The sequence below is a fragment of the Pecten maximus genome, chromosome 8 (genome assembly GCF_902652985.1).
Source record: "Pecten maximus chromosome 8, xPecMax1.1, whole genome shotgun sequence".
Classification (NCBI taxonomy): Eukaryota; Metazoa; Mollusca; class Bivalvia; order Pectinida; family Pectinidae; genus Pecten; species Pecten maximus.
The window spans coordinates 1,298,166-1,317,132 of record NC_047022.1 but is presented as its reverse complement, the minus strand read 5'-3'; the positions used below and the strand labels follow the sequence as shown (position 1 = coordinate 1,317,132).

At 34.8% G+C, this 18,967-nt stretch overlaps 2 protein-coding genes across 2 annotated transcripts; both read left to right on the top strand.

The window, feature by feature from the left end:
* Positions 1 to 257: 257 nt before the first annotated feature.
* LOC117332525 lies at positions 258 to 17,603 on the top strand. The gene is made up of 11 exons (XM_033891467.1): positions 258 to 380; positions 1,757 to 1,954; positions 4,214 to 4,548; positions 4,831 to 5,469; positions 5,654 to 5,709; positions 6,059 to 6,149; positions 7,652 to 7,692; positions 7,898 to 8,053; positions 8,192 to 8,383; positions 9,289 to 9,588; positions 12,803 to 17,603. Exons 4-11 carry the CDS (start codon positions 5,438 to 5,440, stop codon positions 12,916 to 12,918), a joined length of 984 nt encoding a protein of 327 aa, XP_033747358.1. The 5' UTR covers positions 258 to 380; positions 1,757 to 1,954; positions 4,214 to 4,548; positions 4,831 to 5,437; the 3' UTR covers positions 12,919 to 17,603.
* LOC117332524 lies at positions 13,012 to 18,627 on the top strand. The gene is made up of 2 exons (XM_033891466.1): positions 13,012 to 17,758; positions 17,877 to 18,627. Exon 1 carries the CDS (start codon positions 13,210 to 13,212, stop codon positions 14,275 to 14,277), a length of 1,068 nt encoding a protein of 355 aa, XP_033747357.1. The 5' UTR covers positions 13,012 to 13,209; the 3' UTR covers positions 14,278 to 17,758; positions 17,877 to 18,627.
* Positions 18,628 to 18,967: the final 340 nt, after the last annotated feature.

Below are 18,967 nucleotides of genomic sequence, written 5' to 3'. Positions count from 1 at the left end.
TAGACCAGATATTAGGCCAATAAAATGCTGGAATGAAGGACTAGAAAATTTATTGATATGAATAAACCTAGCTTACTATGATAATCAGCATAGTATCTGTAGAAATGACCTCAATCAACTTCAAAGTTGCTGTAGAGCCAGGTGAGCGATACAGGCCCATTAGGCCTCTTGTTTTTCTGTTATATTGGCTTGGCTTAGCTGTTGCAGATATGTGAAGATTTTAAACATAAATCTATAGTGCAATATTTTGTTCTAGTGACATATATTTTGCTTTGACACCATTTCAATGTTGGCTTATAAGGCTTGAGATATAAACCTTCCATGTGTATAAAGGGAGTATGAGTAGGCCACAGTCGACTCGGATGAACGCGGACTTCCTGGTAAGTATAAAAACAGTCACACAAACTAACACATTGTGAGCTTTTGAAACCGAAAGTTTTCACACATACACATTCGAACGACGTCATCTGTTCATGTGTACAAGTATACTGGCATACATGCGTACGGGCATTTTATAGACGTTTTGCATATAACGCCGGGGTGAGGACAAAACCCGGAATGCACTCAGGCGTGAAGAGATTTTTCATAATATTTTGTATATATTAGAACATATCTCCGTTATTACTGAATGGATTTTTGTTCGGACACCAGCAGTAAAAGGGTTGATTTATCCCCTTTAAAATGATGCAAGTTATATGTAACTGTTAACAGTATTAAAAATTAGAAGTGAAAGTGGTGGCCGCCATCTTGGGTCAGAGGTCAAACGGTTAAACTTTTCTAAATAGAACATTAGCCTACATCTCTCACAACATTTCGTCATTGAACGTCGACATTTGAAGGATATTTTTGTGTAAAAATCGATGGTTATTAACGGGAAAACTACTCAAATATTATGTTCTACATATTTTGTGGTTTTCATTTGAAATACTAAATTATAATCATTAGAATTTGATACCGCGGTAATTCCAAATTTACATGAAAATTAATCACCAATAGTAGGCCTATAGGCCTAGCTATAATTTGAGGATGAAGCTTCGTGTGCAGTTCATCAACCCCACATGCACGGGTATAAGTTTAGCTTTTAAATAGTTTAGCAAACAAATTTAATATTTTTGAATCCCCTTCCATCGAGAAAAATAGTTAAAAAGAGCGGTTTGGGGCTTTGCCGTTGAATATTTTTCTCCATATATACGTCTATATCCCGGCTAACAGATAATATAAAGACATGTTATGATAATTTTGCGACATGTTATAATAATTTGGGGACATATTTATAATTTGGAGACATGTTATGATAATTTGGAGACATGTTATGATATTTGGAGACATGTTATAATGATTTGGAGACATGTTATAATAATTTGGAGACATGTTATGATAATGTGGAGACATGTTATGATGATGTGGAGACATGTTATAATAAGTTGGAGATATAAAATGATAATTTGGAGACATGGTATACTAATTTGGAGACCTGTTATGATAGTTTGGAGATATGTTATTATAATTTTGAGACATGTTAAGTTAATTTGGACACATCTTATACTAATTCGGAGACCTGTTCTGATAATTTCGAGACATGTTATACTAATTAAGAGACATGTTAGAATAATTGCGACACATGTAAGAATAATTATGAGACATGTTATGATAATTTGGAGACATGTTATGATAATGTGGAGACATGTTATGATAATTTTGAGACATGCTACGATAATTTGGTGTTATGCTACAATAACATACTTCGTTATTGCAGATGCATGACATTACCAAACGATGCCTTTGCCTTTCAACATGAGGAACACGTAGTTGAATTTTCTAAAGGATTCCACACCGTGTAAATGATGACTGGAGATTTCATGATGAATCAACATGTGAAGTGAATTGTATTCTTGAAGAGATGACAGCATTTTCCAGCAGGCTTTGGTAGTAGATATAAAACACCTCCTATAAGGTAAGATATTTACATTTACTCTGTAGTGTCGATCACTATATAAATTTGGTAAGTTCCGTTTTGGGTTATAGACTATGGATCGATCTGAGTATGAACACAAACGTGATATGCATGCAAATAACAATATCACACTTGCACACAACTTCAAACCTTTCACTATATCCATTGTTGAGAACTTAGGAATTAGATAATCATTATTAAAATCCCCGTTAAAACTGATTGATGCAGTAAACCAGTCTCCAGGATACACATTTCCTTTATATAATATGTTTTATCCTGGCAATTCTGGTTAGCCCCATTCCCATATTTAATCATTTTTAATTTTTGTATACAAATGAAAAGGAGACTTGGCTAAACTGTGTGTTCAGATGACACGGCTAAAGACACTTCCCTGAAAGCACTCGCGGTAGCTAGCGTTCACACGCGGTCTATGTCGGTAGAATGTCAAGAAATATCAACATGCATTGAAGGCAAGTTCCTATTTACATGATTGTAGAAAAAAAAACTTTGTTTACTACTTATGAAAGATCCGCCACAATGTTATTATTATTCGGAGCCTTTTTAGACCTCAGAATCAAAACGTTCGTTAAATTCAACCTGATATCAAACGTGTTTCAGATAGTTTGATTTAATCTGAGTGTTTATTAGTCCCCTACCGGTAAAACCGAAAGGAGTATAAGTTTCCTCCCAGTCCGTCCGTCCGTTCGTCCGTCAACTCAGGTTTCCACACTTCTTTCAGTCATGCTTCGAGATATGTTGGTGATTGAAGGTATGATGTAACTTCAATGTTTCAAGATTTTTTGGGTCAAGGTCAGGGGTCACTTATATTTTAAGCGGGGGCAGTAGGGGTCATATATTGCTTTAACAATACTCTCAGAATGCTTGTTTGCAAAATTTACAATACAACTGCATCAAATTGTAATTACTAATCGTGACAGATGGATATGACAATGTAAACTTATAAGATTTACTGAAGTAGAGTCCTACAACAGATACTGCGTTCTCATCATAAATACTTTTTTCAACCTTCATGAGGTCATAACAATATTGCATTGGCTTCTGGACATATTCCATGAATCGCCTATAGTGTCCAAGATATTTTTTCAAACTTTCAAAATGGTTTAATGCTGTATAATTAGTAAACTCAATATTATTCTTGCCACGTAAACCGTCCTTCAGAACAATCCAGATATGGCACGTGCTGATTTACATATAATCAGCATAACTTTCTGTTATTGACAGTGACTCGAGTTATTGATATGTTAGCCGATATGATGGACAGACTAATGCTAGTTAATCATGCGCCGCATCGTCACAGAAACACACGTTCTTATTCCACGAAGTATTTGTTTGTTATTTCATTGTTTGAGTCATGTTTTTAGGTGATTGAATATCTGTTTAAGATAAATAGAATATAGAAAAATAAATTACCTACTTGATCTGAACTAAGTTTTTCAATGAGTTAGTTGACAAGATGACCTAACTTATATATACTCTAGTCGAGATGCGTTTTCATTGCGGCTTTGGAAAGCCACTTCATGGGATAATAATAATGGCCTTCATCCGTCGAATACGCGTTTTTTTATTCATATTTCTAAACTGACTGGGAACACAGATTTTTTTATACTTAAATGATGTGGAATATTTGTGATTGGTTCTGTCTTCATCTCCTTTGATGTTGTCGGGATTTAACTCTATGGATATTCCGATAGCAATACAAAAATATAACGGTGTGGATAATACAAAAATATAACGGTGTGGATAATACAAAAATATAACGGTGTGGATAATACAAAAATATAACGGTGTGGATAATACAAAAATATAACGGTGTGGATAATACAAAAATATAACGGTGTGGATAATACAAAAATATAACGGTGTGGATAATACAAAAATATAACGGATCTGGCACTTTGATCAATATAGTTCATTCGATATATTTTTTTTTTTCAAACTTCCTGAACTGATATTAATGCACAGTTTTCAACCTAAGATAAACATTGTAAATATATGTCAAGATCAGCACAGTGTCAAGGTGTTTCTTTTGATTTAAATTTGTGATTTTCGAAATTCATTATATTGCCCTATGACTTTGTACTCGCAGCTATATAAAATAACTTACAAATGTAGGTACACAAATAGCGGTATTAAGCCAACTATTTTCTGTAGACAGAATGGCGAATGTTTTATAGATAAGGTAATATACAATATACCAGGTAAGAACAATAAAAGACGAAATATTTTGTTTGTTTTCAGAGTATAAGCCACCTCCAGCATGGCTACAAACATGCCTACCGAGGTTATTAGTATTCATAACAACATGGTTTTGGAGTTGAGTGACAATATGACAGGTCCGGAGCTGGATGAACTCAAACATCTTCTCGAGGACGATCCACTTACTCCGGCTGATAAGGAAAAAATAGAAACAGTACAACAGCTGTTTATTTGCCTGATGGACAAAATATTTATTTCTTATGGAAATTATGAAAAATTAATACCAAAACTGAAGCGAATAAAACCGTCACTGTGTTTAATCGTCAACAGATATACAAAAGAACGGAACACAATACTCAAACTAAAGGAAGATAAAGGTAGGTAGCATTTTACGTTATTTGGTTTGATGAGGTTTACATGGTTGTGTGTGTATATCACTTAATTGGTGTATTTATAAATAATGTGTTGATCTTACCATGTTCTTTTCTTTATTGCATTAATTTGGCATTTAGTGGTGATACAATTCAGTTAGTCCTGCATGACCAATAGCTAAAACATAGAAAATATTCTAGAAGGTTTGAAAATTTCAAAAATGTTTCAATAGTTAGTAAACAAATGATAAAGTTGTATCAACAATATGCATGACTCTTTTGCTGCAGAAGAAATAGTTATTTCCATGGATAGGCCCGTATATACTACGAAGGAAGGATCCGAAGCTTCTTTCTTAGACTGTACAGTACATCCTGTACCAGAATACATCGAATGGAGAAAGGACAAATGTACGCAATCATGGAAAAAAGTCCCTATAGACAATCGGAAGTACTATTATAGTGAGAAAACGCCTACACTTGTGATAAGAGACCCGAACCAACCAATGGATGAAGGCAAATACCAATGCACGGCAAAAACCCGTCGAAAAGAAGTGGATGGTGACATCGTCTATCTGAAAGTGCGTAAGTATCAAATACACACACGCGCACATTATACGTATAATCTTTTATTTATGGACAAGTTATTGTAAGTACTGAATTCGGTCTTAATAGATTATGTACATGTATATGCCGATTTTGCGACAAATGCATTGTTAATATATTATCATCACAAACTGAGAATTATCTTTAGACTATTTTCTCTTTCCATTCGTGTCTACCTGAAAACATGAATTCTTTCTCATTCAGTGTTTGTTAAATTGTTAATTTCTGATATTACACAGATAAATTTTATTAATAATTATTCCATTTATTTCTTTTTGTTGTTCCGGTCAACATGACGAGGCAAAGCGATGATCCCATTGACAGGTAACATTTTTTTTTCAGTTATATTGTCAAATAAATAAAGATGATCTAAAAACATCGTAATTAAAGAATGGAGTATACAGTATCAAGAATTAGATAGTATACATTTTGTAGCGAAACACGTAATATCATACAATAAAAGACGACATATTTGATATCGTTCTTTATATTTTAATTGTACTTACAGCCAACCGTCGGAACCAGAATTTGAAGGGACCCAGCAGAGTATTCATACAGAAACAGGTATTTTTGATTAGCGTTGTATTATCATAACACTACATTACAACACTACTCATTTCCTTAACTTTATAAAGTTATGGTTACGATAACATGAACAAAAACCATGGCAAAAAATGTAACAAAGTGATAGAGAAAAACGTCTTTATATAATTTCAGCCTTTTTAGATATTAATTGCGGATATATAGAAAACTATTTTTGCCATTTGTAAGCCGGATTGCGATCCATTTGATGCGATTGTTTTAATCAACATCAAATTAAAACATCTGATAAAATTTTAACCACCGAAGATATATTTGAATTCTAAATTTGGATCAATATATATATAATGGTATTGGACAATTATTATTTCAGAATCAAATAAAGAAAACGAAAACAGTGAACAGGCCCCCGCTAGTGGATCAGATTCCAATGAATTGTCTCGGGGAAGGAAACGCTCCAAAAGGTACTCTACGCTCCCTCATTTTTTTGAAATTCTCATCAGAATTTCTGCTCTGCTGGTACATGTACATTTTTGTAGATGTATTTATTTGTGATATGGCAATAATGCCGCTCTAATATATTCTCACACAGTCCTTATTTACTTCCCAACCATAGACAGACAGACAGAATGTACACGCCATAATGAGTAAATATAATTACAGGTGTGCACATTGTACCCCTCCCTCCCCCTTTTCACTTGATATATCATATACCTCAAATTTAGGAGCGCCTGCGTTTTCTTGTTATGAGTAGTATGAGGCGAATGACGAAAAAGACACAAATGCAGGATGTGAGTCGACGTAACCTAAAAGCCTCAAGTCCAGGGCACCTAGCCGTTTTCGTGCTGATGAAATAATTGCCATGATATGTACAGATACAGATTGGTCAGAATACATTCAGATTTGATCTGTGGATAAGATTTTACAACATTTATTTGATTTCTTGTAGCTGGTTAAGTAAAATGGCAACTAGTTTGAAGTCGTTTCTAATTGACTGAAAGTTTTGATATTTGATTTTAGGTTCATTTTGACAATACGAGCATTATTTCGTTGATTAGCACTAAGTGATTCTGATTGGCTGAAATTTAGATTTTGTTGATTTTGTTCAAATTTTGCTGACATTTTACTTAATTAATTGAAAGAAATGTCCCCAGTGACATTGCTCTATATCTTGACATTACAGTCACTATATGACAATATGTATTAGTATCATTCACAGCTAGGGGTAATTTATAACAAATCGTATTCCTGTCTCTTTGAAGCTCATCCGGTGTACGTCCTTAACGCAGTAAGAGGCCCATGCAGTTGACAAACAGCAATTTTATAATTATGGCGACTGATTTGATTTAAAAATAAATGAATAAATGACGAAATTTCATGTCATGATAATGTTCATTGCATTTCACCTAGTCTGAACTTATGTATTGCAAGCAATTTTGAAACAACCTAAACCAGGTATAATTTAACTCATTTTTCTACTTTGTCTTTTTCTGGTTTTACATTTTATTCGGCTAATTTTGTTTGTTTAGTTTCCTTCTTGCTGAAAGATCTAAATCAAACAATGTATGCATGTTATGTAGAGATTGACAGGGGTGGTGGTGGGGGGTCGGGGGGGGGGGGGGGAGTGAATGATGTATTAAATTCGAGTTTATTGATGTAAGAATTGACGGGGGATGCTATTTTAAATTAGAATTTATTGATGTAAGAATTGACGGGGATAAATTCGAATTGACGAGTATAAATCATATATTAAATTCGAGTTTATTTATGATTCATGTTTGAATGAAGAAATCAAATTTTGTTTTTATTTCAGAAAAGAATTATAGCTTAAACTATTTTTTTTTTTTTAAATGTTTTAAAACAGGAGTAAATATTCAGTTCTTCCTTCCATCTTTGTTTGCAATTTCCGTTATGGGACATCAAGTTTAATATATATTTGATGAGTACAATGTATTTTTCATTTCAGTGAAACAGAAGATCATTCACAGCCTGCTGGCGGTAAAAGAGGTACGCTATGTGTTAACAGTGATCATTTCAGATATAATAAAATGTATACACACAGACAAAAATATAGTACCTACATTCTGGGATAGTCAATCTGTTAATCTGGTCGTTATATGCTCAACATTTGAATTCTTTCATTGAAAGCAAGTTGTATTGCTTTATTTGAAATTTTATATATTTGGTAATGTATTAAATTGTTTGTTTGAAGCCACTGTTTGCCAAACCGACCAAGGTAGCCGGATGTTTTTCAATGTGAACAATGACATTGACATTACAAGACAAGCGTCACAAAAGGATATTTCTGACACATTTACAAGAGTAACACGTCAGTCACGACATTTGCGGAAAGCTAAATTGAAAAAAAGTATGTATTAATGTACGCTTAATTAGAACATGCATATGAACGGAATTAAACACGAAAAGAAAAGAACCCAGCATAAGTTGATTTCATATTTTGGTGTTTTCATCACCTATTTGTTTACGTGGCAACATTTTTTTTCAGAATGCATCCAAGTATGTTTAGATATCACTGCTGCTAGGAGTGCATCAGAGCCATCTTCTCTACATCTCGCTGAAGAGTTTAAACATTATCTATTGGAAGGTGGCACCATACAGCTAACTGACGAATCACAGACAGTGTTACAAATAGTCAAGGACAGTTTCGAGATAACACCAGAAACTACACCAGAGGATGGTAAGTACACCTGTACAGCTTGTGAACACTAAGTATCCAATACATTTTCTGGCATATTTTCCTACTGGTAAATCACCGTTTACAGCACTTTTAACGTTTCAAATGTGTTTCTCATTACCAAACATGACATGTGTATCCTTACAATCGAATCCAATACAATTAATGGACGAATCACACACAGTGTTAGAACAAGATAATTTACAGATAACAACACAGCATGCAGTTAAAGCTAGTAAGTTTCCCATCGGTTAATTGCAATTTTACAGCTGTGCATGTACATTTTTTGTTTCAAATATCATTCCTTCAATACAGTGCATGGTACACGTATTCTTATTATCTATTGCGAAGACACAGTTTTAATGAGGGAAAATTGTTGTTTAATACCAGTAGCCATATTATTATCATCAGATTCATGAACTGGTCCAGGTTACATTTACATCGTGTTTATATAAACAGTACCATCCGTAATTTTCTATCTGTATACACAATGAAAATGTTTTGAAATTCAAAAGATGTCATTCAAATAGTATGTACATGTATTATATTTTTGTCTGTTAACTTCCTTTGGTTTTGCCTTTTTATTCTTCAAATAGTTGATCCGGTTATTGATGGTCTGCACATCCTTAAAATGCAACATTTTACCTATATAATGTTATTTTTAGAATTTTTGATAAATTGACATCTACATGTATTTTCACAGAAAAACATTTTTTTTTGAAGAGATAGTTCTTAGAGTGTAATGTATTTGTTGATTATTATGATAATATGCCCCCTAGAAATTGAACATTTAAAGTTTCTGATACACTTACAATGTTTCAACAAATCAAAATTGTGTGAATGGCAGTGTATGATGATATGTTTCACCTTACTTTAAATGTATATTTAATGGATATGTCCTTTATTAGGTTCTCCATATGTAAACATCAGTCATAGCCAGTTCACTGTTCCCGTCGGGAAAACGGCAATCATCCAAACCTACGTCATCAGCTCACCAGAAGTTACATCAATTCAGTGGTTTAAAAAAGAAGACGATGAAGACATTCCAATAGAATTTGACAACAAACAGTACTTTGGAGGCTCAATTCTTTCTCCAACATTAATTATCCGTAAAACAACCATCGGCGATCACGGACAGTACCTGTGTACAGCTACCAACTGTAACGGAACTGGTTTGAGTAACATGACGGTCCTGTCTCTACAATCCGGTAAATATTATTTTATTTCAAATGGTGAACAAAAGTTCATCTCTTCATCATATGATCTGCATTTTTGTCTATGCATTACCACAAATGTATTTAGAGACAAATATGAGTTATATGAATATTATCAATATTTTATCCGGCACAATGAAATCACATGGATGGATTTATGTTTTAGCTTTTTTGAGTTATTATTACGATTTCGTTATCAGCAGCAAGGGTGTATGTATGGTGACAGTTTATTGAGTTAGGTCAAGGGTCATAGGTCAAGGGGTCATGATCACGGTCATGACAGGTCAGGTCCAGATATGGTGGCAGGTCCAGATATGGCGGAAGCAGTTTATGGTGGCGGGTCAGATATGCTGGCAGACAGTTTATGGTGGCGTTCAGAGTTTGGTGACAAGGCAGTTTGACAGTGATTATAGGTATCTATATCCTCTGTACAACAGTTTAAAAGGAATTATCAAGTGGGCAAAAACTTATTGTATTTAAATACTTATGAATAGCGTCAGGTAATGTTTAGAAAGGTCCCTTCTTATCATGATCAACGGTAATTCAATCAGCCGAAAACAACAAGACAGACAAACGTTCATATATCCCTATATAATACGCTCTCCTCAAGAGCATCCAAGAGGGTCAGATCAAAGGATCGAATTCCCCTGTAAGGTAGGAAGTGAGCCTACCTCACTTTACGTTTAGCTGTAACGTTCCCCTAAAATTGTACAGCTGATTCATTTACATCACAACTATTATAGGCCAATTTTTTTTGTGCCAATGTTTCATTCATTCCAGATTTATCATTTACCCGTAAACAAGACAGATAAAAAATAAATTGAAAAAATAAAACGACACAAAAGAAAATGGTTTATCAGTTGGTTCAGTTACCACAAAAAATGCTCTTGGTAAATCACTTTTTGCGGCACAGATGGAAGGATAAGCATCGATCAAAATAAAACACAGATGAAATGTATGTATTAAATCAAACAGTCCACACCATGAGAACAAGTACCAAAATAAGTCGCTAGTGTTTCCGCAGGTGCCGCATAAAGAGCAACAGGTGTCTCGATGGAATATACAAGACTTTGTCTTCAAGCATTCATTTACGACAAACATTTCCGGGCCGACTGTGGGAAAACGTTTTTAGTCAAGATGCTCCATCAACACTGCACAGATATAATTCACTTCCACCACAGTGAATCATATGGCTTTATAAAAGATGTCAGCCTCTGTGTGATGTTATCAAGACAACTGTTTCACCAGAAGTAGAGTTCATACAAGGAATCCATATATATATATAGACCAGGACTCATTTCTAGACATTATCGTGAGAAACCAGATCGTGAAAGATGATATCTTGTCTTCAGCTTCAAAAGATCCTCGTAATAATGAGTTTATCAATGAGCTATTCACAGGAGGAAGTCATCATAGAAAGCTATCAGTAATATAGCAATCAAAAAGAATCTGTAATTTTAGCAAAGATCCTTTTCAGACAATGAACTGCCATTACCTTGCACTGTTCAACAATCCTGTTGATAAATTACAAACCTCAACATTAGCTAGACAGATGTTCAAATATATGAATGCTTGAAGACAAAGTCTTGTATTTGCCGTTGAGGCACCTGTTGCTCTGTTTGCAGCACCTGTTGCTTTTCATGCGGCACATACAACAATCATATTATTTTTTTTTACATATAACGTTCTGTCGTTTGACTATTTTTTGTGGTAACCGAACCAACTGACATCAGATAAACCATTTTCTGGTGTGTCGTTTTATTCTTTTTATTTTATTTTTATTTTTGTCGTTTACAGGTAAATGACAAACCTGGAATGAATGAAATATACCATTGGCACAAAAGAACGTTATATATTCTCTGTTATTTTTGAGTTAGAATTATGGTTTCGTTATTATGTCGGTATTCTGTTTGTTTTTTTAGTTCGAATAACTGTTTCGTTATTTTGTCGGTATTCCCTGTATTATTTTGAGTTAGAATTACGGTTTCGTTATTATGTCGGTATTCTCTGTTGGTTTGGGGTTTCTAATCGCGGTTTCGTTATTATGTCGACATTCCAAATGTCTGTCTTGACACTGCCTCACTTGCGACCTGAAGTTGAGCGTTCATCACTGTAATGAAGGCTTTGTGTCTTTTCTTCTGGTCGAATCTGTTAAAAATGGCTTATAAATTAAAATGTATTCATAAACCCTTTTGTCTTTGCACATTTCACGCTAGCCACCGCCAAGTTTTGTTTCTGTTCCTTTTTTTACTCTTGTGCCAGCAGGGCTTCAATCTCTCAAAGTCGGACTCGAAATTGCTCAACAATTTTAATTGCTATCATCACTAAAGCTAGACTTGATTGTCTTACACGTATATATCTATCCAGAGAGTACAGTCCTAAAAAATGTATAACTCTGTTCGAAGGGACATTGGCCAATTTGATTCTTTACATGATATTTTGAGAGTTCTCTAGACTTTACACCCAATATATGTTTATATCCATTACCATTTCATGAACGATAATCCATCAAGTATTTATGTAATGTCGTCCACCAGTTGCTATACGCTGCATCCATATGTAATCATTTTGGGACGAAACATCTCTCAACACTTCGGCTTTTCCATGCGCTGGATATTTTCAAATGCCTTGGCCGTTGGTCACATAGCGTTCCATCATGGTACATAACTTTGTACATGTCAAGCTAGCCACCACCTTCGGCCCGAGCCAGCTAAAGGGTTCATGGTTGTTATTTCAACTGCTCTACCAAAACTACTACTATTACTGTATGCTATTGTATTTTCTAGTACTGTTTGTATCATGTGTTTTTGTGTCTTGGTGCAGGGGCGGATTGCCTCGACAATTTGACATTTTACATTATTCACACTATAAGAATTACTTTTTTGCCCCATATCAACTTTTTAAATAATTCGTATCCGGCGGACAAATCTTTACAAGGATCCAGTGTTATATGGATAATTACCGTTTATATTACTCCTTTGGTCCACAGCCGTCCGATATACTTATCATTTTCTGAATTCTAACAATGGTGTACTGTTAATAAGACTTTAATAATTAACTGTACACTATGAAAGTTTTCATTGAGATCGAAATGAAGTTATAAGCGTTTAAAACGTTCCTGATAATTCCAGTTTACTTCTTTACCAAACTCATTGTTTTCAGTATCGAATGCCAATAAGACATATTTTCATCTTTTAACTGATTTCAGATGGAAATGAAACCGAGGCTCTGACAGACAAAAAAGTTTCAATTCCTGCCCGCATGACAGATCGAACCTTTTGTTTCTACCATAAAGGGAAACAAATAGAACTTTACTGTACATAATGCAAGGAACTTATTTGCATTAAATGCTCAGAAATATCACATAAACACCATACATTGTGTTTGCTTGATGAACTGGCTTCTCAGAAGAAACAAGATATACAAGACTTTATAGACAAAACAGAGAATGTTGACCTAGTACAAATAAACCAATATATTGCCTCAACCGATGACCATTTAAAGGAAAACGTTAGTATATTTGACAAGTTGTCACAAAAGGTAAAGACCCAGAATAACAAATTAAAAGAGGAACTTGACCTGCTGTCGACCCAGACTTTGTCTCTCTATAAACAAATGGAGGAGGACAATGCCAAGTTACTACAAACCTACAAACGGGACCTGGAAACGTACAGGACAGATCTTGAACAAAAAGTACAGGAATGTAAGAAAGCACTTCAGCGTGGTTCTCACTTTAACGTTGGATATGATATCCATTACCCTGTCAATATTCCCCTACAACCTACCCTTGGTATGGCTACATTCACACCGAACAGAACTCCCGGAGAATGCCTGAAAAAGGCCTTAGGAGAAGTCACCATCTCGGCTCAGAGTCAGGGTCGAGTGCCACATGGGAATGATCGGTTAGTTGGGTCATCTGGAGAACGACTGTCTACTACATCACAGCAGCCTTCGCAGAAGTTTCAGACGCCGCCTGTTCAACAACGATCAAAGAAAAGAAAGGAAGAATTTGGTCCTATATACACCCTTTTGACAAAGACGAAACAGTTTCGGGAGTGGACGTCTCGATGTCAAATTTCATCTGCATGCCCAAATATGGATGACCAATTGTGGACATGTGACAACTACCGTGATTCACTAACTCTCTTTGACAGGGAAGGGAATACAATACAGGAGGTCAAACACGATACTAGGATCTGGGACATCAGTCTGTCACCCATAACCAACACGCTGTGGGCCTGCGACTGGGAACACAATATCTCAGAGCTCGTGTCAGGACGGCTGGAACACAGATTCAGTACCTATGAGAAACCAGAGTGTATCTGTATTACAGCCAGTAACCATGTTATTGTGGGGATGGCCGGACAAATCTCAAAATTCACCACGAAAGGTGAATTGTTACCTACAACCTCGGCTACAGCGGCTGGCGAGCCATTAGTTAGTTTACCATACAGAGTGTCAGAGTGTCGGCTAACCCACAACCTTGCAATGATTGTCTTGAACGATGAAAGTGTTTGTTGTGACGGAAATCAACACATGCTTGTTGTCATGGACACACATTTCAAGGAACTGTTTGTATATGATGGTGAAGTCCCTGATACTTATCAACCAACATCACAGTCGGGAGATAAACCATTTGAGCCCCGGGATGTGGTGTTGACAATGCAGGTAACATTATCATAGGGGACTATAATAACAACCGTGTCCTACTCCTCAGTGGGCATGGCGAGTTCCTCAGGGTCTTACACACAGATATCTACGAGGTATATGCTGTCGGTGTAGACAGGGAGGATGCGCTATATACAGTGTGTAGGGGTGGAAAAGTCAAGCTACTACAGTACTACAGTGTGGTTTTCCCAACACCTGTATACCCTAAGCATATCTTAGACACTTTTTCACAATGGCTAAATTTAATACCACTTAGGTGGATCATGTGATCAGAAGACACTTGGCCATGCCAAACACCAATGTTTTGAAGCTGAACCAGACGGTGATAAGCTTTCAGTTCAATGTTACAAGGCTTATGTCACATTGATAGAAAAGCATGGCAATTTTGTCAATGAAAATGTTACACACATTTGTTACAAAGCATCAGTATATGCAATTGCTACAAGAACAGTTATTAATGTTGTACATATAATAACAACCGATCAATCAATCAATATTTCACTTTCTCTATTTTGGCTTATCAAAATGGTTATCACATTTGGGTCCAAATATAGAAAGTTAAATTAAAGTTTTGTAACATAATATAATATGGATAAACGACACTTGTCAACTTGCCACACTTTGGACTTTTTAGAATAATGCTTTTAAAAAAGAAACCTTAAGAAGTATTGAAGTAAAATACTCATATACCTTTTTACACTGTTTATTCGTCTGCCGCGTATAATATTATTTAGAAAAGCAGTATGTCGTGTTTGGCCTGTAGAGCTGAACAGAATTTGTGACTCAGAGTTAAAAAATATGTTGTTTTTTTTTAATTTGCCGCGCTACAATATAGCCATTCCCATTGTTGAACACAAGCCTTTGTCTGTGGCATAAACAGCACCTCAGTTTTGACAGCATTTGTTCATAATAGCCATATAGGATTTTTTTGGGTATAACTCCTCTTTCACGAAACAAAACAAATGTTCATTTCCAGCGCCACTTAAAGGAAACTTTCTAGTAAAAAAAGGTTTCAGATCACTAAAAAGACTTATGTGTGTTTTTATTTTCATTTCTCGAAATTCCTCGTCATCAAAGAGTGAAAATAACATATTTTTATTAGTTTTGATAATAAGTGATCATGCGAAATCTAATTGATGTTTTTTTTTCAATATTAACACATGTTTATAATGTATATGTATACAGGGTGCTTCTGTACTATCAGGTGGAGGATGTTTGGTTGTATTTAGATGTAAAATCCAAATCTTAAGTGAAGTATGGAGTTTGAGAAATATGATTAATAATGCGAAATTTGTGTTTGCTGCACCACTGGTCACTATGCCACGTATTTGTTATCACGTGGATTAACCAATCAGAAGGTGTGAAACATTGTTTTATAAGAAAACCTGAATTTCTTTAAGTTTGTGATATTTTTGGATTTTGATATGAATTTGTGTGTTGTTGACTCTGGATTAGTCAATGCATTTAATGTCCTCATCATTTCATGCTAAGGCCTTTGTATATACAATGTATGATGTATAAGATCCATGCTATTCCGCCTCCCTCCTCTTTTACTGACCTAAACTGAAGTATTTTGAAAGATGACCATTTGTTAAAATGCAACTTTTAGAATATTCCTATATCATTTAAATCCACCCAATCATGTTTGTGCCACAGCCAAATTAATCTAAACACTTTTCTTACCATCTCCGATAACCTATGTCGAATGCCTTTTGCTGGTCTAGGAATATAACTGACCCACCCTTAGTCGCTTGCCCTGTACATGCAATAACATTAGATAATAATGGTACAGTATTGTATTTTCAATGTCCCTAGGGTCCCTTCGTAAATCCTTTGTAATCACTGTGAATAAATTTTGGAAGAAATGGTTTGGTTTCAGCTGAAAGAACTTTTGTTATGATTTTATAATCAGAATTTAGTTGAAATATTGGACGGCAATTTACTAATTTTATATATCACTGTTAGTTGTACGTTAGTACTCAGCAAAGGTTACATCTAGCTTTTCTATGACTTTCAATCCAGATTATATATTTTCTCCTAGATTTTTTTTATCAAACTTGGTTTGGAGTAAGAAATATGCCAGACTTGATTTGTAAAATGAAAAAAATTAAATAAGTGCTTGTATACTTATGAGGATTTTTGCAGAAGATATCATTTTTCCACACCTCAACTCTATTACGGGCTGAGACAAGCTCTTACAAATATATGGCCCGAGTTTAAAAACAAGAAAGGTTGTAGAGATGTGTACGACATTTTTATTTCTAGACTCAAGTTTAATACAAAGTACATTGAAAATGGTCCAATATATTAGAAACTAGTGAAATTGAACTAAAACAAAATCAGATAAAAGTGTTTAAAGTAACAAATGGTGTATCGTCGATATGGCTCCAGTACAGGCTTAGATATAGAATATCGGCAACAAATTACTACCTTACTAAGATAAATATATATGATGATTCTACTTGTACCTTTTGTAAAGAAGTTTAAACACTTTTACATGTTTTATGATCGTTGACACATTGAGAGGCTGTGGATATTACTTGAAAATTTGATCATTGAAAAAACCTATCTATACATTCAAATCTGTCAAAAAAGCAAATACTGTTTGGAAAACAAGGTAAACACTATGACATATATAACCTTGTTATGCTCATTGTTAAACAATATACATATATAAACAGCGTGTTGAAGGGGAACAACTCATGATTGAAAAAGTACAGCGAATACTTGTGACTATTACACTATGGGAAAATATACATCAACCTTAAATAGTAGGTACACTTTATTTACTCAGAGGCTATTTTTCATAATCTTTTTGATCAATAGACAAAAAATATATATTGTTTCATGCATTTTTTTCATCACTTCTATCACATTTATTCTATACTGGTTATGTTGCCTTCTATGATTTTTTTTTGACCTATTAGCTATAGCTTAGCAACCTACTTTGTATTCAAGTTATATATATATATAGTTTGGGTATGTAAGTATGTGTAAAAGTTGTCTTTGTTTCTTTCTGTATCATATGAATACTTTATGTTGAAAATCTAAATAAAAATTTAAAAGGTAAAAAAAGCCTTCATTTGATACCGTTTTGATGTCCGTCGTAAATCCATTATTCGTTGTACCAATTTTGCGAACTTAAATTGTTAAGAGAGGTTTTCATAAGCAACAAATATTCATGTACTCGATCATAATGACCTGAATGTATTGTTGTCGTTGTCCTAGTCAGTTACAACCTATGCTGGTCCAGATAACAATTATTACACTAAATTAAACTTTGTTTAATGTAATATATGAATGTTCCTCAATATGTTTTAATAAATCTAAATTAATTTTTATTAAATTGTAAAGGAAATGTCAATTATTGCACCAAACTAATGCTGGGCACGATACACGGTTACTATGTTAGAGTACAATGTTAGGGTACAATGTTACTATGTTAGGGTACAATGTTACTATGTTAGGGTACAAGGTTACTATGTTAGGGTACAAGGTAACTATGTTAGGGTACAAGGTTACTATGTTAGGGTACAAAGTTACTATGTTAGGGTACAAGGTTACTATGTTAGGATACACGGTTACTATGTTAGAGTACAATGTTAGGGTACAAGGTTACTATGTTAGGGTACAACGTTACTATGTTAGGGTGCAAGGTTACTATGTTAGGGTACAAGGTTACTATGTTAGTGTACAAGGTTAATATGTTAGGGTACAAAGTTACTATGTTAGGGTACAAAGTTACTATGTTAGGGTACAAGGTTACAATGTTAGGTTACCAGGCTACAATGTTAGGGTATAAGGTTACTATGTAAGGGTACAAAGTTACTATGTTAGGGTACAAGGTTACTATGTTAGTGTACAAGGTTAATATGTTAGGGTACAAGGTTACTATGTTAGGGTACAACGTTACTATGTAAGGGTACAAGGTTAATATGCTAGAGTACAAGGTTACTATGTTAGGGTGCAAGGTTGCTATGTTAGGGTACAACGTTACTATGTTGGGGTACAAAGTTACTATGTAAGGATACAATGTTACTATGTCAGGGTAGACTGTTACTATGTTAGGGTACAACGTTACTATGCTAGGGTACACAGTTTCTAGGCTTTGGGCCTAAGTCAAAACGTTTTGGTCATACAATAGCTGTGTTAGGGCCCTAGATTTATAAGTAGAGGTCCTTAGAGAAAACTATGGTACTGTCCCAGGCTTCAAAGTTGAGTCTCTAGGATAGAACTCTGCTATGGTCTGATGTTACTTAGATATGTAATGATACATGTATGTAAACATAATTAATTTGTTTGTAGTTGTACATGCATACATAAACGAATATTCTAATAAACGCTTTGAACTCCAAAGTTGTAAAACTCTTGCACTGTCTTTACTATTGCGGTTTTCCTGTTTGAGATGTTGATGAAACAAATGGACACTTATGATAACGTATGGATGATCATCGTCAGTGAACCGTGAAGAGAGGTGTTGTCTCTTTAACCGTTTCTACCACACTGGTCAGTTTCGCACTGCAAACACCGTATCGTAGAAAGGACGTTTAGGCGCTGCTGGGCAATACTGTTAAAAAGATTGCATGACAATTGGTAGAAAAGGGAACTTGTCCTCTCAAGGATGATCGAGTGGTTAAGGTGTCCCAACACTTAATTACAAGCCCTCCACCTCTGGGTTTCGAGTTCGAAACCTACGTGGAGTAGT